This window comes from Poromitra crassiceps (assembly GCF_964638095.1).
Source record: "Poromitra crassiceps genome assembly, chromosome: 6".
In the NCBI taxonomy this organism is placed as follows: domain Eukaryota; kingdom Metazoa; phylum Chordata; class Actinopteri; order Beryciformes; family Melamphaidae; genus Poromitra; species Poromitra crassiceps.
The window spans coordinates 17,455,674-17,478,173 of NC_139627.1; the positions used below are offsets into that span (position 1 = coordinate 17,455,674).

General features: G+C 47.5%; 1 protein-coding gene across 1 annotated transcript in view; it reads right to left on the reverse strand.

Moving 5' to 3' along the window:
- LOC310777759 (tetratricopeptide repeat protein 28-like) overlaps positions 1-22,500 on the reverse strand; it is a gene marked incomplete at its 5' end in the record, with an annotated part of 85,608 nt that overhangs the window by 22,998 nt on the left and 40,110 nt on the right. Inside the window, 9 exons of the mRNA XM_083638120.1 lie at positions 4,995-5,247; positions 5,336-5,416; positions 5,973-6,165; positions 8,639-9,127; positions 9,583-9,743; positions 9,842-10,010; positions 10,291-10,462; positions 11,369-11,522; positions 11,785-11,981. Of these exons, the coding sequence (XP_083494246.1) occupies positions 4,995-5,247; positions 5,336-5,416; positions 5,973-6,165; positions 8,639-9,127; positions 9,583-9,743; positions 9,842-10,010; positions 10,291-10,462; positions 11,369-11,522; positions 11,785-11,981 (1,869 nt within the window). The remainder of the gene's footprint in view (positions 1-4,994; positions 5,248-5,335; positions 5,417-5,972; positions 6,166-8,638; positions 9,128-9,582; positions 9,744-9,841; positions 10,011-10,290; positions 10,463-11,368; positions 11,523-11,784; positions 11,982-22,500) is intronic.

The window sequence follows — 22,500 nt, forward strand, 5'->3', positions numbered from 1 at the left end:
GGCTGACATTTCAATCGTCTCTTTGAAAGTTGCAGCTCTTTGACGCTCATGATGCCAGCTGTTGTCGGGATGAAGTGAACTCGCAACTGTCCTCACATTTTCTATTCTTTTTCAGATTCAGAGTGGCTCCTTCCGCCTGCTCTCTCTCCTCGGCTCGTCTCCAGTGTGCTCCCTGCCATCACGCCGTGAGGGAGCAGACATCGTGGCAGGCTGTATTTATTTCTCATTAGCTTCTCAGTTTGAGAGAGAACTCTCTCAAACACCAAAGTCTTGATTCAAGAATCTGCCTGTCCCCCTTATTGCCTGCCTGTTCTCCTTACTGTCTGCCTGTTCCCTTACTGTCTGCCTGTTCCCCTGACTGTCTGCCTGTTCCCCTGACTGTCTGCATGTTCCCTGACTGTCTGCCTGTTCTCCTTACTGTCTGCCTGTTCCCCTGACTGTCTGCCTGTTCCCTTACTGTCTGCCTGTTCCCCTGACTGTCTGCATGTTCCCTTACTGTCTGCCTGTTCTCCTGACTGTCTGCATGTTCCCTTACTGTCTGCCTGTTCCCCTGACTGTCTGCATGTTCCCTTACTGTCTGCCTGTTCCCCTGACTGTCTGCCTGTTCCCTTACTGTCTGCCTGTTCCCCTGACTGTCTGCCTGTTCCCCTGACTGTCTGCATGTTCCCTGACTGTCTGCCTGTTCTCCTTACTGTCTGCCTGTTCCCCTGACTGTCTGCCTGTTCCCCTGACTGTCTGCATGTTCCCTGACTGTCTGCCTGTTCTCCTTACTGTCTGCCTGTTCCCCTGACTGTCTGCCTGTTCCCTTACTGTCTGCCTGTTCCCCTGACTGTCTGCATGTTCCCTTACTGTCTGCCTGTTCTCCTTACTGTCTGCCTGTTCCCTTACTGTCTGCCTGTTCTCCTTACTGTCTGCATGTTCCCTTACTGTCTGCCTGTTCTCCTTACTGTCTGCATGTTCCCTTACTGTCTGCCTGTTCTCCTTACTGTCTGCCTGTTCCCTTACTGTCTGCCTGTTCTCCTTACTGTCTGCATGTTCCCTGACTGTCTGCCTGTTATCCTTACTGTCTGCATGTTCCCTTACTGTCTGCCTGTTCTCCTTACTGTCTGCCTGTTCCCTTACTGTCTGCCTGTTCTCCTTACTGTCTGCATGTTCCCTTACTGTCTGCCTGTTCTCCTTACTGTCTGCATGTTCCCTGACTGTCTGCCTGTTATCCTTACTGTCTGCATGTTCCCTTACTGTCTGCCTGTTCTCCTTACTGTCTGCATGTTCCCCTGACTGTCTGCATGTTCCCTTACTGTCTGCCTGTTCTCCTTACTGTCTGCATGTTCCCTTACTGTCTGCATGTTCCCTGACTGTCTGCATGTTCCCTTACTGTCTGCCTGTTCTCCTTACTGTCTGCATGTTCCCTTACTGTCTGCCTGTTCTCCTTACTGTCTGCATGTTCCCTTACTGTCTGCCTGTTCTCCTTACTGTCTGCATGTTCCCCTGACTGTCTGCATGTTCTCCTTACTGTCTGCCTGTTCCCTTACTGTCTGCCTGTTCCCCTGACTGTCTGCATGTTCCCTTACTGTCTGCCTGTTCCCCTGACTGTCTGCATGTTCCCTTACTGTCTGCCTGTTCTCCTTACTGTCTGCATGTTCCCTTACTGTCTGCCTGTTCTCCTTACTGTCTGCATGTTCCCTTACTGTCTGCCTGTTCTCCTTACTGTCTGCATGTTCCCTTACTGTCTGCCTGTTCTCCTTACTGTCTGCATGTTCCCTTACTGTCTGCATATGTCTGTGTTTCTGTATACCAGTAAAACAGGCTAATTGGAGACACGCAAATGCATGCTGTCCCAGCTCTCTCCTCACCTCCAATCAGACTGCTTGCTCACTCCTTGTTGAGTTAACGATCAATTAAAATCACAATCCCTGGAGGAGTTAATAAATGAGTGTGTGTGTGTGTGTGTGTGTGTGTGTGTGTGTGTGTGTGTGTGTGTGTGTGTGTGTGTGTGTGTGTGTGTGTGTGTGTGTGTGTGTGTGTGTGTGTGTGAGAGAGAGAAAGAACAAATAACTGATCCTTTAAAGCAGTGGTTCTCAAGCTTTTTTGGCTTCAGTACCGTCACATTATTTTTGGCTTATTAGAGTTTAGTTGAATTTATCTTCATGATTTATTCATACATTTTTCCATTTCCCCCTTTTTCTCAAGTGCCCCCTGTAGTACCTCCATATACCCCTAGGGGTACGCATACCCCAGTTTGGGAAACACTAATTTAAAGGAACAGTTGACCAAAAACGGAGAACACTCTGTCATCATAACCGAGTATGCCAGTTGAAAAACAGGTGAGACAGGAAGGTGTGTTTCTCCAGAGAAAACCAGTCCTCATTCACTTCAGCAGTGGCGGCCGGCCACTAGAGGGGGCCAGGGCGCCGCCCCACCTACCCACATGAAGCAGGGGAAAATAAAACGTTATACTGTATATACGGTATATATATATATATATTTTTTTTTATGGGCGAGGTGAATATTAGATAGTGAGTATATAATCTGCAATAAATATGTAGATTCATAATGATCTACATGTGTACTGTTTTGGGTCAACTACTTTCTGCCACGGACGCCGTCCAGGGACTTCCGGCTTCCACCAGTGCTGCAGCAGGATCTGTGTAAGTTGCACATGCGCTGTTCGCTCTCAAAACAAAGGGATTTGGGGCGCTGGTATCTAGCAACCAGGTGGAGGTGGGGCCAGGTAGAGCGACGGCAATGCATTCTTGACGGACTCTATATTTGCATGCACGAACGTGCTTTCCTCATAGGTAATGTAATGTAACTCATTCACATGTTGTGGAAAGTCCTTCTTCCAAAGTGTTTATGCCATGTGCTTTTCAAGTAAATATGGATGCTAAAGGGAAGTTTGATATAGAGATCAGAGGGCTGCTGAAGAGGTTACTGGTCTGTACTCTTGTACTGTACTGAAGTCAGTGGTGAGTTAGATGACAGAATTTACATTTTGGTGAACTGTTCCTTTAAAGCAGTGCTGACCAATTTGGGGCCCTGTTTGTTTTGGCCCGCCACGGATTTGGGAAAAAAAATGTTTTGTTTTTTGTTTTTTTGTTTTTGTCCCCCGATTTTTTATCCAGAATGCAACTCGGGCAAGTTATCAGATATCTGCACTGATTGCAAAGGGTGGACGAGCTTTTTCATCTGGTGACTTTGTGAAACAGTGTCTGAATGTGGCTGCGGATACTGTGTTCACTCCTGAGATTGCATCCCTGCAAATTGTCATGGCAAATTGTTTACAAAAGATGGACAATAAAGCTGATTTTCAAAGTACCTTGAGGATTTTTCAAGTTGTGAATTAAGTCAAATTTCTCTCTTGATTACAAAGGTGGAAAATACAACTGTTTTTAACTGGGTGTTTACTGATTAAATGTTTAAGCTCCCCACAAATGCAGATGTTTTTTTAAATATATATAACCAATTGCAAATTATTACAATTACCAAACAGATAAAAATTAGATTATTATATTGAAATGTTATTTTAGATTTAGAATAATAATTTTCTATAAAACACAATACATTTTAATGTAATTCCACAACGTTTATTTTTGGCCCTCGGCCCTCCACCCACATTGAGTTTTGGCCCTTCATGGGAAAGAATTTGGGCACCCCTGCTTTAAAGGATAAGGCCTCCATACTGCTCGTCTGGTGTAATCCAAGTCTTCTGAAGCCCCGAGATGCCAAGTTGACTTGAAACAACATGACTGACACCTTGTTTTTAGCGGAATGCTGCACTGTAGGAAGGGAGGGAGGAAGAAGGAAGGAAGGAAGAACAAGGGCGGCTGCTACTGTAGTCTGCCTCACGTCAGTTGTTTAGGAGAATGCTGCTGCAGGGTTTTGCTGTGAAACTCATTTTTGGGTGAACCTATCCTTTAAGGCGAGAGACTCAAGTAGGATTATTTACAAAAACTCTCCTATAAAGGATGCCGTTTTACAACCGGAGAGAGGATTGTGTGTGTGTGTGTGTGTGTGTGTGTGTGTGATGTGTGTGTGTGTGTGTGTGTGTGTGTGTGTGTGTGATGTGTGTGTGTGTGTGTGTGTGTGTGTGTGTGTGTGTGTGTGTGTGTGTGTGTGAGTGTGTGTGTGTGTGTGTGTGTGTGTGTGTGTGTGTGTGTGAGTGTGTGTGTGTGTGAGTGTGTGTGTGTGAGAGAGTGTGTGTGTGTGTGTGTGTGTGTGTGTGTGTGTGTGTGTGTGTGTGTGTGTGTGTGTGTGTGTGTGTGTGTGTGTGTGTGTGTGTGTGTAGTAGTAGTAGTAGTAGTAGTAGTAGTAGTAGTTAAAGCAGTTGAATCAAACAGGATTATCGACAGCAAGCCGCCTGAAGGAAAGCACTCCAGGGCAAATAGCTTATATCTAATAGCTTGAGTCAGACTCATGAATACATTCATGCTTCTAGAGGGGTTTGGAAATATATAACTCACGATGTTCCGATGTTCCGAGGCCTAAACAAACTCTGACTTTAAATAAGATGCCCACAGATAGATGGAGTGTAGTGAGAGCCAATGCCTGTATAAACAGCATCTGCATGACGGTCAGGGTCAATTAAGAAATGACAGCCCAGACATGCTGTGAGCCAAAATTGGTGAAGATTGGATCAAATTTGTATTACAGTAGTAGATCAAATTCAAAAATGGTGGAAAACCTGGAGGGTGGAAATGGGCGGGGCCTCCATGGACAGATACAGCTTGACCCAAGGAAGACAAAGGAATTGTGTTTCTATGATTTACAACCACCAAGTTATGGCCTTTTAATATTTGAAATGTTGCTATAGCGCCCCCTATAGGTGATTATTTTAGTTCAGAATACATACCTGCACACATGTATGAAGTTCGGTTACCATAGGACAATGCGTTCCCGAGTCATGGTGATTTTCGTGAAATCGGCCCCACCCACGACAGCGGACCAAACTTTGGAAGTCAATGATGAAAATCACACATACATCTGCCTCTGCTCACCTTCCTGTAGATACATCACAGCCTGCGCATAGTTCTGCAGCGCGTGGTGTGTCCTTCCCAGGCTCCCGTAGGCCAGTGTTTTGGCTATCAGGTCGTTGGTCTGCGCCGCGACGCTCAGGTGCTGCTCCTGGAAGACCACGGCCCTCTCGTAGTTCCCCAGGGCCTCGTACGTCAGGCCCAGGTTCCCGTAGGCCCGCCCCTGGCTCCTCCCACATCCTGTCTGCTCCGCTATATCCAGCGCCCTCTGGTGCCACTGTAGCAGAAGAGCTCCATTAATCGACCGACGTCTGACTAAGCGAGCAGTAATATTGAGTCATGATACATGATGAATGTGCACTAACCTGTAGTGCCGTCTCGTTGTCCGCCATCAACTGATAAACGCCTCCGAGTGCACCGCTGGCCTCGCCTTCCAGTGATTTGTCCTGACAGTAAAACACGCATTTAGGTTTCTTTGCATAATGCGCTTTTCATAAGGCACATAAATGTGATGTCTGGTGAAAGGGCTAACAAGTAGGCAACCATGAATTCGCACAAATCAATATAATCGTTTTTTCTTTTTTAAAGAAAAATAAATAAATGTTTTTCACTCTTTTTTTTTTTTTCATATTACGCAAGTTTAGATGTTGAAGAGCCCACTCACAAACAACAAGCTTTCGAATCACTAATATGAATTGTTCGCAATCTAAGTTTGTTCAGGGCAAACCAAGCTTGTCCACCAAGTTCCAGGGCGATTTTCTCTGAATGTTGCGTTTAGGAGTATGAACATTCAGCCTATCTTCTTCAACTATTTTCAGTGTGTGTATGACACAGCATTTGCAAGCGTACAATGTGCACGTTCATATTTTGTATTTTGTATTTTTTTTTAATAAAATACATGGGCCTACGTGTTACCCAAAACACCAGTCCCTGTCACAACATTTTTACATTCAGCAGGCTGAGGGCAAAACAAAGAAAACAAGAACCTAGGTCAATCTTTACCCCTGCTGTGCGTGCAATGTTAAGCTGGTGCTCCAGGCAGGACAGGGCCTGCTCATAGTTGCCCAGCTGGCTGTGCAAGGTGCCCAGCTCCCCGTAAGCCTGGGCCTTCCCTCCTCCTTCCCCGCCCAGCTCATGGGCTACCACCAAGCGCTTCTCAAAGCACACCAGCGCCTGCTGCAGACTGCCCATAGACCTGCAGAGAGAGGGGACAGACATAAAGTCAAAACACACCAGTGCCTGCTGCAGACTGCCCATAGACCTGCAGAGAGAGGGGACAGACATAAAGTCAAAACACACCAGTGCCTGCTGCAGACTGCCCATAGACCTGCAGAGAGAGGGGACAGACATAAGGTCAAAACACACCAGCGCCTGCTGCAGACTCCCCATAGACCTGCAGAGAGAGGGGACAGACATAAAGTCAAAACACACCAGCGCCTGCTGCAGACTGCCCATAGACCTGCAGAGAGAGGGGACAGACCAGGAGGTTAAAACACACCAGCGGCTGCTGCAGACTGCCCATAGACCTGCAGAGAGAGGGGACAGACCAGGAGGTTAAAACACACCAGCGCCTGCTGCAGACTGCCCATAGACATGCAGAGAGAGGGGACAGACCAGGAGGTTAAGACACACCAGCGCCTGCTGCAGACTGCCCATAGACCTGCAGAGAGAGGGGACAGACAGGAGGTTAAAACACACCAGCGCCTGCTGCAGACTGCCCATAGACCTGCAGAGAGAGGGGCAGACCAGGAGGTTAAAACACACCAGCGCCTGCTGCAGACTGCCCATAGACCTGCCTCAGGGAGAGCATCAACCAAGCCTGTTTAAGTAGGATGAATCTTACAGTTTTGTTGTAATGAACATGTTACATAAATAAAAAAGAATATGGCATGTTTTACATAACCTAAGTTGAAGTCATTTTCTTATTTTGTCCAGTGAATGTGTCCATTTTGAAAAGCATTGTATTGATGTCTGCATCTGCCAGTGGGCCATCATGATAAGAGTAGGCATAATAATGTGTTACAGGAGAGACTTGATGTTCTCTGAAATTAGGTGGAAAGAAAATGCCTACATACATCGGCATCGGCAATCGGCCAAAAGATTTGAAAATATCGACATATCGGTTAAAAAAAAAATCAAATACCATGCATCCCTAATTTCCTCTTTTTATTTGTATTTTTCTTTGAAAAAGCATCATAGCTGTGCACCTGTTTTTTTCTTTCTTTTTTTTCCCCAGTAAGAAAGAAGGGAATTCGCTCTCTAAATATCAAAGGCATCTTTTTTCCCAGAGGCCCACATGTGCAATTTAAGAAAGCAAACAAGACTACAAATGGTCTGATAATAACAGGACATTTTGATTTTGCACACAATAGAGCTCCGAGTCCTCGGAGAGAAACAGTAACAGAAGCACAACATCTACAAAGGCTGTGTTCATTGGTATAAATCAATGAGTATCCTCTCCTCATTACCGCCTCATTCACACTCCAGGGAGCAGCTGAGACAGACTCAAACAGAGAGAGAAAGGGAATGAATCAGCGAGGCCTTGCCAAACTAATGGGGAGGCACATACCATAACTCACAAATAACACAAATATGAACAAAAATGCAAAACAAACGTCAATAGCACCAAAAACAGGGCGGCTGGAGAAGAGGACCAGACATTTAATAGGCTGTAACACTGGATTATGTAATAACAACAAAATGTAAGACATTTTCACGTCATTATGTAATAATCTTACATTACGCATTTTGTAAAACACAGCCTGAACACAATACATTTCCCTACATTTTTGTCATAAATTATTACATTGCTTGGTTATTACAAAATAAGGGAGTTGCACTTTTTTTAATGAAAATGTAATAATATGTTTCATTATGTAATAACCAACCAAAATTGATGGCTTCATTCATAATAATCGTTATATCATTCATAAACATTGTTATATAAACATTATAACGTTTATTTTATGCATTCTAGCATGAGTCATACTGACTCAGAATTAATTTTAAAATATACTATTCATTCAGTAGATTAGTAGTATCTTTCATAGAGAGAGTCAGCATGTGTGGGAACGCCCACAAAATGTTATACGGCTGGCGCGCGAGTGGGGCAAAACCGCCGATATATCTCAATGGGCTGACTCACCAAAGGACGGTGCTGCGGCTCTAAACTACAGGTTTGGGGGTTCTAGAGCAGAACACAAGACGTCTGCTCAGATGTGCGTTTACTGCGGTGGTTAAATCCCCGATCGTGTCTGCCTGGGCAGGGCTATCAGCTAAATTCTAACTTTGCTGAATGGATAGAACGGGGGATTTACCCCACCCTGGCCATGCCCCCAGCCAGGCTGAGCCAGCTAACCCAGCGTCTATGACCTATTGGTCAAAACTGCCTTAAGTGTCACTGTATCCCAGGGTTCATAGAGACATACAAAGTGCATGACACTGAGTGTTATATTGACACAAACATCGAAGTATATATTGTGTTCAGGTTGTCTATTACAGACTATTACAAAATGCGGGTGTTATTACATAATGAAGTGTTATTACAAACAGTAATGCATTGTGACATAGACGAATACAAAAAATATACACAAATAATCTGTCCATTCAGGTAGAGATTACATTTTTCATAAGGGTATTTTTTGAAGACAGATATCACCATGATTGACCTGTGTGCGTTGCCGAGCCCTCTGTAGGCTTTCTCCTGGTCCTGGACATGGTTGAGGCTCTGGGCCACGGTCAGGTACTTCTCGTAGTACTGGATCGCCTCCTCGTAGTCACCCAGCGCGTCGTAGCAGTCCGCCAGGTTCCCATAAGCCCTGCCTCTGTCCAGCATGCTCTCCGTGCCGCTCAGCTGCTGCAGCATGGCCAGCTGCTGCTCAAAGTAGCCGATGGCCTCCTCAAACACGCCCATGTTCATCTTGGTGATGCCCATGTTCCCGTGGACCTGGGCCTCCAGGCGGGCGTCCCGGAGCCCCTGCGCCAGGCCCAGCTGTGCCTCGTAACACTGGAAGGCCGTGGCGTAGTCCCCCAGCGCCATGTGCACCGCCGCCAGGTGGCCCAGGGCGCGGCACTCCCCCTGCTGGTCACCCAGGTCCCTGCGGAGGGTCAGCTCCTGGCTGTGGAAGGACAGGGCCGTGTCCAGCTGGCGGAGCAGCCTGAAGTGGGAGGGGAGGAAGAGAGAGAGGGGGGGAGAGAAGGAGAATCAACAGAGCACAAGACTAGGTGGAACCTAGCAGGATATAGCCGGACGGTGCGTGAAATACTAGTATATTATACTTTTATAATATACTTCTCTAACCATTTATGTTGCTCAGTCTGCACAGCCCAAGACAGCATTATTCTCCAATTGTTCTCAAAAGTGACACACTCTATGCTATAACTCTGAAAACGGCTTCCACTTCCTGTCTCATCCTAGCTAACTCTAGCTAGCTTGATGTAGCTAACGGCGACATCCAGCAGCACTACAGCTACTCGGTCCCACATGTCCAGTTAGAAGTTAGACCAATGGTCTAACTTCATCACTCACTCAGCAATATTCGCATTTCTATTAGCCGCTGTGCTGTCCAGCTAATAAAAAAGTTAAAAGTGTCCAGTGAGCTCGATCTATTACCTGTGGACTGATCCAAGTGCTGAGTAGGCATCAGCCTCCATCTTCTGGTTGGAGACCTTCTGGGCCAGGTTCAGCTGCTGTTGGTAGAACCACACCGCTCCGGGAAGATCACCCCGGCACACGCACACGTCCCCGAGGTTCCCCAAGGCCCTGAAAACCGCCTGCCAACAGATACGATCACACAGACACTGTTTATTATAATCACTGTCCGTGTGAAGGGTACACCAGTGTTTGACAAGTGAGCACAGCTTTTAGTGACCTGCGTGTTATCCAGGGCTTGTGCCAGGGACAGCAGGTATCTCTGACACTCCTCTGCCTTGCTGTACTCCCCCAGGGCTTTGTGGGCCAGGCCCAGGTTACAGTAGGCTTTTGCCTGGGCCAGCTTGTCATGGAGGTCCTTAGCCAAGGCCAGGTCCTGCTCATAATACCTAGGAAATAGATCAAAGAAAAGTTCTGCCTTTTCAAAGTTTTGAAATACAGAAAAACAATCACAAATGATAAAGGATAAAATATAAAGTCCTTTAAAGTGACATATGATGGGGTGGGGGGTGGGTAGGATAATGTCCGTGGGGGGACCCCTGCCCGTTACTGAGCCGGTTGTGGGGGCTTGCCATTTAATTAATTAAGTTGTCATTAAGTGAGTCACTTTATGCCATAAACAAAAACAAGGACGCATGAAACAAATGAAAGAAAGTGTTGGACTCTGACCTGACAGCGTCTCGGTACTGGCCCAGGCAGTAGTGAGCGTAGCCCAGGTTGTGGCAGACCTTGCCCTCTCCCTCCAGGTCCTGCAAGCCCGGGGCCAGAGCCAGGTGCTGCTGGTAGTACAGCAGGGCCTGAGCATACTCCCCTCTGCAGCTGTGGAAGTTCCCCAGGTTCGCTGGAGAAGAGCAGAATAACAAGAGTCATTTGACACCTCTTTGTCTCCATCAAACCTCCTGCTTCTCTCTCTTCACCTCATCTCTCTTGTCTACCCAGAGCTCAACTCATCTCTCTCGTCTACCCAGAGCTCAACTCATCTCTCTCGTCTACCCAGAGCTCAACGCATCTCTCTTGTCTACCTAGAGCTCAACTCATCTCTCTTGTCTACCTAGAGCTCAACTCATCTCTCTCGTCTACCCAGAGCTCAACTCATCTCTCTTGTCTACCCAGAGCTCAACTCATCTCTCTTGTCTACCCAGAGCTCAACTCATCTCTCTTGTCTACCCAGAGCTCAACTCATCTCTCTTGTCTACCTAGAGCTCAACTCATCTCTCTTGTCTACCCAGAGCTCAACTCATCTCTCTTGTCTACCTAGAGCTCAACGCATCTCTCTTGTCTACCTAGAGCTCAACTCATCTCTCTTGTCTACCTAGAGCTCAACGCATCTCTCTTGTCTACCTAGAGCTCAACTCATCTCTCTTGTCTACCCAGAGCTCAACTCATCTCTCTTGTCTACCTAGAGCTCAACTCATCTCTCTCGTCTACCTAGAGCTCAACTCATCTCTCTTGTCTACCTAGAGCTCAACTCATCTCTCTTGTCTACCTAGAGCTCAACTCATCTCTCTTGTCTACCTAGAGCTCAACTCATCTCTCTTGTCTACCCAGAGCTCAACGCATCTCTCTTGTCTACCTAGAGCTCAACGCATCTCTCTTGTCTACCTAGAGCTCAACGCATCTCTCTTGTCTACCCAGAGCTCAACGCATCTCTCTTGTCTACCTAGAGCTCAACGCATCTCTCTTGTCTACCTAGAGCTCAACGCATCTCTCTTGTCTACCTAGAGCTCAACGCATCTCTCTTGTCTACCTAGAGCTCTCGCTTCGCTCTGCGTGTCCCGCAGCTCCCGTGCGATGGTCAGGTGGTGCAGGTAGTGCTGGAGAGCCCGGTCGTGAGCGCCCAGCGCCTGGTAGGCGACGGCTAGGTTGCCGTGTGTGGAGGCCTGGGATGGACGGTCATTCACCTGCCACAAGAAAAAAAAACACATGGTATACACCTTTTTCATGCTTGTTAATTTGAGTATATATTCTGTGTTTTTTTTTTATATATGCATTGCTTTGCTGCTTGTTTTTTCAATTATTTTTTTGTAAAGCACCTTGAATTGCCTTTGTGTATGAAAAGTGCTATATAAATAAATTTGACTTGACTTGACTTGACCTTTATGTTTTTGTATAATGAGCGTTGATATAGAAAATGTGTGTTTATGAGTGTGTGTGCAGCGTCACCTCCAGTGAGATCTGTAGTTCTTGGCGGTGGTACCGCACAGCCTGGTCATAGAGACCCAGGGCGTTGTAGGCGTTGCCCATGTTCCCGTAGGCCCTCCCCTGGGCTGCGTAGTCCCCCAGCTCCTGGGCCAAGGACAGGTGGGCCTTATGGAGCTTCAGTGCTGCCTCATACTCCCCCTTCATCTGGTGGATGATGCCTGAGAGAGGAAGGACCAGGAGAGACACACAGTGCAACACAGTGAGATGCTGACAAGCCACTGGTGTTTACAAGAGGATATCATTATCACAAGTGCCTACTGTATGCAGGGAGCTTTATCAATATGCTAAATTCAAATGCATAATCACATAACCGCCCGCACGCAGACTCATGCATGTGTGTGTGTGTGTGTGTTTATGTGTGTGTTGGTGTTTGTGTTGGGCCTATAGATATAGAGGTATATGCACATATGCTTTTCATAACGCTGAGAAAACAAAAGATAAGAGAGCAAATCAGTGAATAATTAAAGAGTTAGAGTGGGAAAACTTCACAAATCTATTAATATCTACTGTTGTGGATCTTAAACTTCAAAGATCCAGAGAAAAGTCGCACACGCACGCACACACAAACACACACACACACACGCACACACACTCCCCCTATCTCTCCGTCTGGAGAACTTTTCGGGTCCCTATTGCCTCCCTGACTCTTCTGTATAACATGTGTGGCAACTACCGTGTGTGTGTGTGTGTGTGTGTGTGTGTGTGTGTGTGTGTGTGTGTGTGTGTGTGTGTGTGTGTGTGTGTCTGGGTGTGTGTGTCTGGGTGTGTGTCTGTGACGTCCATCGGCCCTCTGACAGTAGTGACAGCCCGGTCGAGATGAAGCAACACGAAGAAAACCAGCAGCCAACACCGACATGCAGCCCTTCTCCACACTCGCTATCCAACAACCACATTACAATCTGCTGCTAAACAACCACAATAGAATCTGCTGCTAAACAACCACATTACAATCTGCTGCTAAACAACCACAATAGAATCTGCTGCTAAACAACCACATTACAATCTGCTGCTAAACAACCACAATAGAATCTGCTGCTAAACAACCACATTACAATCTGCTGCTAAACAACCACAATAGAATCTGCTGCTAAACAACCACATTACAATCTGCTGCTAAACAACCACAATAGAATCTGCTGCTAAACAACCACATTACAATCTGCTGCTAAACAACCGCAATAGAATCTGCTGCTAAACAACCACATTACAATCTGCTGCTAAACAACCACAATAGAATCTGCTGCTAAACAACCACATTACAATCTGCTGCTAAACAACCGCAATAGAATCTGCTGCTAAACAACCACATTACAATCTGCTGCTAAACAACCGCAATAGAATCTGCTGCTAAACAACCACATTACAATCTGCTGCTAAACAACCACATTACAATCTGCTGCTAAACAACCACATTACAATCTGCTGCTAAACAACCACAATAGAATCTGCTGCTAAACAACCACATTACAATCTGCTGCTAAACAACCACATTACAATCTGCTGCTAAACAACCACATTACAATCTGCTGCTAAACAACCACAATAGAATCTGCTGCTAAACAACCACATTACAATCTGCTGCTAAACAACCACATTACAATCTGCTGCTAAACAACCACATTACAATCTGCTGCTAAACAACCACATTACAATCTGCTGCTAAACAACCACAATAGAATCTGCTGCTAAACAACCACATTACAATCTGCTGCTAAACAACCACATTACAATCTGCTGCTAAACAACCACAATAGAATCTGCTGCTAAACAACCACAATAGAATCTGCTGCTAAACAACCACATTACAATCTACTGCTAAACAACCACATTACAATCTGCTGCTAAACAACCACATTACAATCTGCTGCTAAACAACCACAATAGAATCTGCTGCTAAACAACCACATTACAATCTGCTGCTAAACAACCACATTACAATCTGCTGCTAAACAACCACAATAGAATCTGCTGCTAAACAACCACATTACAATCTACTGCTAAACAACCACATTACAATCTGCTGCTAAACAACCACATTACAATCTGCTGCTAAACAACCACAATAGAATCTGCTGCTAAACAACCACATTACAATCTGCTGCTAAACAACCACAATAGAATCTGCTGCTAAACAACCACATTACAATCTGCTGCTAAACAACCACAATAGAATCTGCTGCGGCGCTCTGTCAAAATCTGAGGGAGAGCAGGGACACAGAAGAGCATAGAGGAGAGAGGGGGGTGAGCAGGGAAACGGGGGGTGTCCAGACAGCAGATGGAAGGGGTTACATGTGGCTTTCATGTCAGTCTGCTTGGAGAGAGAGAGAGAGGGAGCAAGAAAAGAGAGAGAGAGCGAGCCAGAGAGAGTGAGAGACCATGAGAGTGAGAGAGCACTAGAAAGAGAGAGAGAGAGAGCACTAGAAAGAGAGAGAGAGAGAGAGAGCACTAGAAAGAGAGAGAGAGAGAGAGAGAGAGAGAGAGAGAGAGAGAGAGAGAGAGAGAGAGAGAGAGTAGTCTGAGGCCATGTCCACACGGAGACGAGTTTAGGTGTATCCGCTAAAGTTTTTTCTCATATAGATGAGTTGAGTGTAAATTGTCAGTCCTGCTTCTCTAACTCGTTGGCACGTTGCCAGCTGCTCTAACCCTCCCAAGTCGGCAGTGGGACAGGAAGTAGAAAACGGTGCGATGATGATTGAACTGCAAATTTGGCAAAAGCAGGAAACGCAGTGACACGCACGCAACTGTGTTTGTCGACTCAAACGAGCCCCGTCTGGAGAGGCGTGCGGGAGGGGAGGGGAGGGGAGGGGAGGGGAGGAGAGGAGGAGGGGAGGAGAGGAGGGGAGGGGAGGGGGGGAGGAGAGGAGAGGAGGAGGGGAGGAGAGGGGAGGACGAGGGGAGGAGGAGAGGAGGAGGAGAGGAGGGGAGGAGAGGAGGAGGGGAGGTGAGGGGAGGGGAGGAGAGGGGAGGGGGGAGGAGAGGAGAGGAGGGGAGGGGAGGGGAGGGGGGGAGGAGAGGAGGGGAGGGGAGGAGGAGGGGAGGAGGAGAGGAGGGGAGGAGAGGAGGGGAGGAGAGGAGGGGAGGAGGAGGAGGAGGGGAGGAGAGGAGGGGAGGGGAGGGGAGGAGGGGATGATGAGAGGAGGGGAGGGGAGGAGGAGGGGAGGAGGGGGGAGGAGAGGAGAGGAGGGGAGGGGAGGGGAGGGGGGGAGGAGAGGAGGGGAGGGGAGGAGGAGGGGAGGAGGAGAGGAGGGGAGGAGAGGAGGGGAGGAGGAGGAGGAGGGGAGGAGAGGAGGGGAGGAGGAGGGGAGAGGAGGGGAGGAGGAGGGGAGGAGAGGAGGGGAGGAGGAGAGGAGGGGAGGAGAGGAGGGGAGGAGGAGGAGGAGGGGAGGAGAGGAGGGGAGGAGGAGGGGAGAGGAGGGGAGGAGGAGGGGAGGAGAGGAGGGGAGGGGAGGGGAGGAGGGGATGATGAGAGGAGGGGAGGGGAGGAGGAGGGGAGGAGGGGGGAGGGGAGGGGAGGGGAAAGTGAGACCTCCTTGATCGGGGTCCCCGGCTAAGAGGATTACAGAGAAGCCTGCAGAGTTGACTGAAATACACCCCCCCCCCTCCCCAATCCTCTCACACAGGTGTGAACACGTGCACACACACACACACACACACACACACACACACACACACACACACACACACACACACACACACACACACACACACACACACACACACACACACACACACACACACACACACACACACACACACACACATGCACACAGAAGCTCCCTCAAGGTGAAACCTGCCAACAACTGCACTTCTCTTTCTGTAGATACTCCATAACTGCCAAGTGCCAACATTACAGTAGGCCGTGTAAAAGGAGGAGGTTTTCTGCGGTATCGGTATCGGTATCGGTCCGTTGAAACTCCTTCAGTGATGTGATCCATTGTTCTGTCAATCTCTGCTGCCTTGTCAAAACATGCTTGTGCTTGGACCCCTTTTGAAAATCGTTATTTACCTCCCTTCCTGACTACCTAGCATGACACGTCATCTTATGATAGCAGAAACTTCACTCAGGCGTTCAAACTAAGCTTGCTACAGCCATTTGATTTGTAACACTATGACATCGTGAGATTATCAGGAGGATTGACCAATCGGGAGCACAGCAGAAGGAAAGGCTAAGATAAGGAGCCTCCTGTGAAAATGGCGAGTGTTGGCAGGTATGGTACTCTGCAACATGGTGTGCTGCGGGTGTCCACACAGTGTGGAGAGCAGAGAGCGGATTAGAAGTGTGGAAATCAGGTGTGATGTGATGACAGAGAGCAGAGAGCTCCTGTCTCTTCTCTCCACGGTGGGATCAGAGTGGCATCATCAGAAGAGAAGTCCAAGTCCTTTCACTTTACCTTGACTCTCTCTCTCCGTGGGAAAGACCCGGCATTCTCTGTTCAGGATAGGGCTGGTACAGTAGCGTTTAAAACAGCCACTGCCAACCTGAGCCGGGGCCCACAGGTGGGCTGCGGAGGTATTGCAAGTGGGCCGGCAAATCATTTGCAAAAGAGTATGATTTTTGTGGAATTTTAATTTCTTTAATGATTATTATTAAGTACGACAATGCATTTCTCCATTGTTGAATTATACCATTGTTTAGTTTTTAATCAGTTATTTGACAGTTAAATTAAAAGTGCCCTGAAAATGGCCTCCATACTCTTTACAGTTGGATGTGGGCTGCGGACATTTTTTGATTTTCAAGTGGGCCATGAGTCGGAAAATGGTGGAAACCGCTTGTTTAAAAAATTACGATACCAGTACCGATACCAGTACCAATACCAGTACCAATACTAGTACCAATACCCTCGATGTGATACCGATAATGATTGAGTACATTCTATAATTTTTTTTCTACTTTACTCGATACCATCATGTGAATTTGAATGTTTTGGACTGTCAACTCCGTCACATACACCGTGCTCGACTTCACCACCACAGAATGTATGGGCGACGTTGCATTACCGGTAAATCGAAGAACGCAAACAAAGCAATATAATGTACAAAAAGTTTTTTTTTCCTCTAGATCTATAAAAGGATCAATGCAGGTATCATTTGACTGGAGAAGTTTCGATACTACTTGGGTTATTTTGTATCGGGTACCGATACCCAGCTCTACCGGGATGTAAGAAGACTGGTAATTAAGCTTTAAATGGCACCATCACAAATCACTAAGGAGTTCCACTGGGCGCCCCGAGCCAATGCCCTAGTTGAGATATTTTTGGATTGAGTTGGTACCTATTGCTTTAGAGAGGGCTGCTGGGAAAATGATAAAGCTATTTACCTTTTTAGAGACATAGAATTGTTCCATTTGACTGGTAAATAACATGGTTTACTGCAGCTACAGGATGCTCCCTTACTGTAAACCAACGATGTTTATATGGATTTATAGAGAAGAGGAGAGGAGGTGAGAGGAGAGGAGGAGAGGAAAGTACAGGAGGAGAGGATGAGAGAAAAGGAGAGGAGTGTAGAGGATGAGAGAAAAGGAGAGGAGAGGAGAGGATGAGGAGGAGAGAAGAGGAGAGGAGAGAAGAGGATGAGAGAAAAGGAGAGGAGAGGAGAGGAGAGGAGAGGAGAGGAGAGGAGAGGAGAGGAGAGAAGAGAAGAGAAGAGGAGAGAAGAGGAGAGAAGAGAAGAGAAGAGGAGAGGATGAGAGAAAAGGAGAGGAGAGGAGAGGAGAGGAGAGGAGAGGAGAGGAGAGGAGAGGAGAGGAGAGGAGAGAAGAGAAGAGGATGAGAGAAAAGGAGAGGAGATGAGAGGAGAGGAGAGGAGAGGAGAGGAGAGGAGAGGAGAGGAGGAGAGAAGAGGAGAGGAGAGGAGAGGAGAGAAGAGGAGAGGAGGAGAGAAGAGGAGAGGAGAGGAGATGAGAGAAGAGGAGGAGAGGAGAGGAGGAGAGAAGAGGAGAGGAGAGGAGAGGAGAGGAGAGGAGAGGAGAGAAGAGGAGAGGAGAGAAGAGGAGAGGAGAGGAGAGAAGAGGATGAGAGAAAAGGAGAGGAGAGGAGAGGAGAGGAAAGGAGAGGAGAGGAGAGGAGGAGAGGAGAGGAGAGAAGAGGAGAGGAGAGGAGAGGAGAGGAGAGAAGAGGAGAGGAGAGGAGAGGAGAGAAGAGAAGAGGAGAGGATGAGAGAAAAGGAGAGGAGAGGAGAGGAGAGGAGAGGAGAGGAGAGGAGAGGAGAGGAGAGGAGAGGAGAGGAGAGGAGAGGAGAGGATAAGAAGAGGATGAGAGGGGAGGAGAGGAGAGAAGAGAGAGGAAATTGTCAAGTCAGCATTGAGAGCCAGAGAAAAGTAATCATCCATAAATGATGATCCACATCACTGATCTAAAACACAGACTGGAGCCCGTCTGTCAGGGAGGTGGCAACGACTTTGGCAATGGCCTCTTAGTCACACATCAAAGCGTCTAAAGCGCGTGCGGCGTCTGCAGCGTGTGCCACGCGTGCAGTGCGTCTGCAGCGTGTGCCACACGTGCCGTGCGTCTGCAGCGTGTGCCACGCGTGCGCGTGTGCTGTGTGCAGCGTGTGCTGCCTGCATGCCTTCTGCGTATTTCACATCATAAATGAGACTTTCTGGAGGATGAACATGAATGAGGCGCATTTCCATTTCCATGCATGCTGCCTCTGAAACATGGCTTCCAAACAAGCTGCACATTCTCCACAGACAGCTGCTCATCTCAAAATGACCCCGGTCTGTTCAGAGTGAAGCGATCGGTTCAGACACTACTCACATTACCATTGTAATGCAGGACCCGCACGCACGCACGCACGCACGCACGCACGCACGCACGCACGCACGCACACACACACGCACGCGCACACACACACACACACACACACACACACACACACACACACACACACAGAGATGCACAGACACACACACACACACACACACACACACACACACAGATGCACAGACACACACACACACACACACACACACAGACACACACACACACAGATGCACAGACACACACACACACACACACACACACACACACACACACACACACAGTGGTGAGTTGTCCACTCAGCGGTGGAGTCGGGTTCGTTGGCTCTCGTATATCACTGCGGCCGCAGAAAACAAAGCCTGGTTAATAAAAGATGAGTGTTGATTGGCTGGAGAGGCACGCCTGCGGTCATGTGATAGGGCCCCCAAAGGTCCTGTGTCACACCTGAGCAGGGAGCTTGGGAGGAGATGAGGCCATACCTGCCAACATTAGGCAAGAGGGAGATCTTCTGGGCTTTCTCCGCCAGTCATGTGATCCATAATGTTCTGTTGATTTATGCTGCCTTGTCAAAAAAGGCTACCTTATCTGTAAAGGGGAGGTTGTGGGACCCATAGAACCTTTTCATTCACATATCTTGAGGTGAGAGGTCAAGGGACCCCTTTCAAAATGGTTTTTCCCTCGCCAAAATGTAGCCTAAATTTGGAGCGTTATTTAGCCCCCTTCCCGACAAGCTAGCATGACAATGTTGGTGCAAATGGATGCCTTACACTTAGGTCATCTAGTTTCATGTGTTACCAGAAACCTCACTCTCTCTTTAAAGCACCCTGCTACAGGCTCTGAAAGACAGCTTTAAAGCTATCCCTGCTACAGTCTCTGAAAGACAGCTTTAAAGCTATCCCTGCTACAGGCTCTGAAAGACAGCTTTAAAGCACCCTGCTACAGGCTCTGAAAGACAGCTTTAAAGCTATCCCTGCTACAGTCTCTGAAAGACAGCTTTAAAGCTATCCCTGCTACAGTCTCTGAAAGACAGCTTTAAAGCACCCTGCTACAGGCTCTGAAAGACAGCTTTAAAGCTATCCCTGCTACAGGCTCTGAAAGACAGCTTTAAAGCTATCCCTGCTACAGGCTCTGAAAGACAGCTTTAAAGCTATCCCTGCTACAGGCTCTGAAAGACAGCTTTAAAGCTATCCCTGCTACAGGCTCTGAAAGACAGCTTTAAAGCTATCCCTGCTACAGGCTCTGAAAGACAGCTTTACAGCTATCCCTGCTACAGGCTCTGAAAGACAGCTTTAAAGCTATCCCTGCTACAGGCTCTGAAAGACAGCTTTAAAGCACCCTGCTACAGGCTCTGAAAGACAGCTTTAAAGCACCCTGCTACAGGCACTGAAAGACAGCTTTAAAGCTATCCCTGCTACAGTCTCTGAAAGACAGCTTTAAAGCTATCCCTGCTACAGGCTCTGAAAGACAGCTTTACAGCTATCCCTGCTACAGGCTCTGAAAGACAGCTTTAAAGCTATCCCTGCTACAGGCTCTGAAAGACAGCTTTAAAGCACCCTGCTACAGGCTCTGAAAGACAGCTTTAAAGCACCCTGCTACAGTCTCTGAAAGACAGCTTTAAAGCTATCCCTGCTACAGTCTCTGAAAGACAGCTTTAAAGCACCCTGCTACAGGCTCTGAAAGACAGCTTTAAAGCTATCCCTGCTACAGTCTCTGAAAGACAGCTTTAAAGCACCCTGCTACAGGCTCTGAAAGACAGCTTTAAAGCTATCCCTGCTACAGTCTCTGAAAGACAGCTTTAAAGCACCCTGCTACAGGCTCTGAAAGACAGCTTTAAAGCTATCCCTGCTACAGTCTCTGAAAGACAGCTTTAAAGCTATCCCTGCTACAGGCTCTGAAAGACAGCTTTAAAGCTATCCCTGCTACAGGCACTGAAAGACAGCTTTAAAGCACCCTGCTACAGGCACTGAAAGACAGCTTTAAAGCTATCCCTGCTACAGGCTCTGAAAGACAGCTTTAAAGCTATCCCTGCTACAGGCTCTGAAAGACAGCTTTAAAGCTATCCCTGCTACAGGCACTGAAAGACAGCTTTAAAGCACCCTGCTACAGGCACTGAAAGACAGCTTTAAAGCTATCCCTGCTACAGGCACTGAAAGACAGCTTTAAAGCACCCTGCTACAGGCACTGAAAGACAGCTTTAAAGCACCCTGCTACAGGCTCTGAAAGACAGCTTTAAAGCTATCCCTGCTACAGGCACTGAAAGACAGCTTTAAAGCACCCTGCTACAGGCACTGAAAGACAGCTTTAAAGCTATCCCTGCTACAGGCACTGAAAGACAGCTTTAAAGCACCCTGCTACAGGCACTGAAAGACAGCTTTAAAGCACCCTGCTACAGGCTCTGAAAGACAGCTTTAAAGCTATCCCTGCTACAGGCACTGAAAGACAGCTTTAAAGCACCCTGCTACAGGCACTGAAAGACAGCTTTAAAGCACCCTGCTACAGGCACTGAAAGACAGCTTTAAAGCACCCTGCTACAGGCTCTGAAAGACAGCTTTAAAGCACCCTGCTACAGGCACTGAAAGACAGCTTTAAAGCTATCCCTGCTACAGGCACTGAAAGACAGCTTTAAAGCTATCCCTGCTACAGGCACTGAAAGACAGCTTTAAAGCTATCCCTGCTACAGGCACTGAAAGACAGCTTTAAAGCTATCCCTGCTACAGTCTCTGAAAGACAGCTTTAAAGCTATCCCTGCTACAGTCTCTGAAAAACAGCTGTAACGCTATCCCTGCTACAGGCACTGAAAGACAGCTTTAAAGCTATCCCTGCTACAGGCACTGAAAGACAGCTTTAAAGCTATCCCTGCTACAGTCTCTGAAAGACAGCTTTAAAGCTATCCCTGCTACAGGCTCTGAAAGACAGCTTTACAGCTATCCCTGCTACAGTCTCTGAAAGACAGCTTTAAAGCTATCCCTGCTACAGGCTCTGAAAGACAGCTTTACAGCTATCCCTGCTACAGTCTCTGAAAGACAGCTTTAAAGCACCCTGCTACAGGCTCTGAAAGACAGCTTTAAAGCTATCCCTGCTACAGGCTCTGAAAGACAGCTTTAAAGCTATCCCTGCTACAGGCTCTGAAAGACAGCTTTACAGCTATCCCTGCTACAGGCTCTGAAAGACAGCTTTAAAGCTATCCCTGCTACAGTCTCTGAAAGACAGCTTTAAAGCTATCCCTGCTACAGGCTCTGAAAGACAGCTTTACAGCTATCCCTGCTACAGGCTCTGAAAGACAGCTTTACAGCTATCCCTGCTACAGGCTCTGAAAGACAGCTTTAAAGCTATCCCTGCTACAGGCTCTGAAAGACAGCTTTAAAGCTATCCCTGCTACAGGCTCTGAAAGACAGCTTTAAAGCTATCCCTGCTACAGGCTCTGAAAGACAGTCAACCTATTGAGATGTGCTACCTATACTGAGAAACATCCCTTTGATTTGGATCACTATGTGATGTGTTGGCAAGGCAAGTATGTAAGGTGATGGGGGAGAAGGATCCTGGAGTGATGCCTTTAAAGGCGCTGGTCCAGGCCTTCATCTGATGTGCTGAACTCATGTATTTCTAACTTCTACACACAAAACAGTGTTTCTACAAAGCTGTATCAACTCCTGCTGCTACATTCTTTTATTTTTGAACATATCTCAGGGTAAGGAGCTCTCCTCACCAGCGTACATACAGGGTAGGGAGCTCTCCTCTCCAGCATAGGGAGCTCTCCTCTCCAGCGTACAGACAGGGTAGGGAGCGCTCCTCTCCAGCATACAGACAGGGTAGGGAGCACTCCTCTCCAGCGTACAGACAGGGTAGGGAGCTCTCCTCTCCAGCGTACATACAGGGTAGGGAGCTCTCCTCTCCAGCGTACAGACAGGGTAGGGAGCTC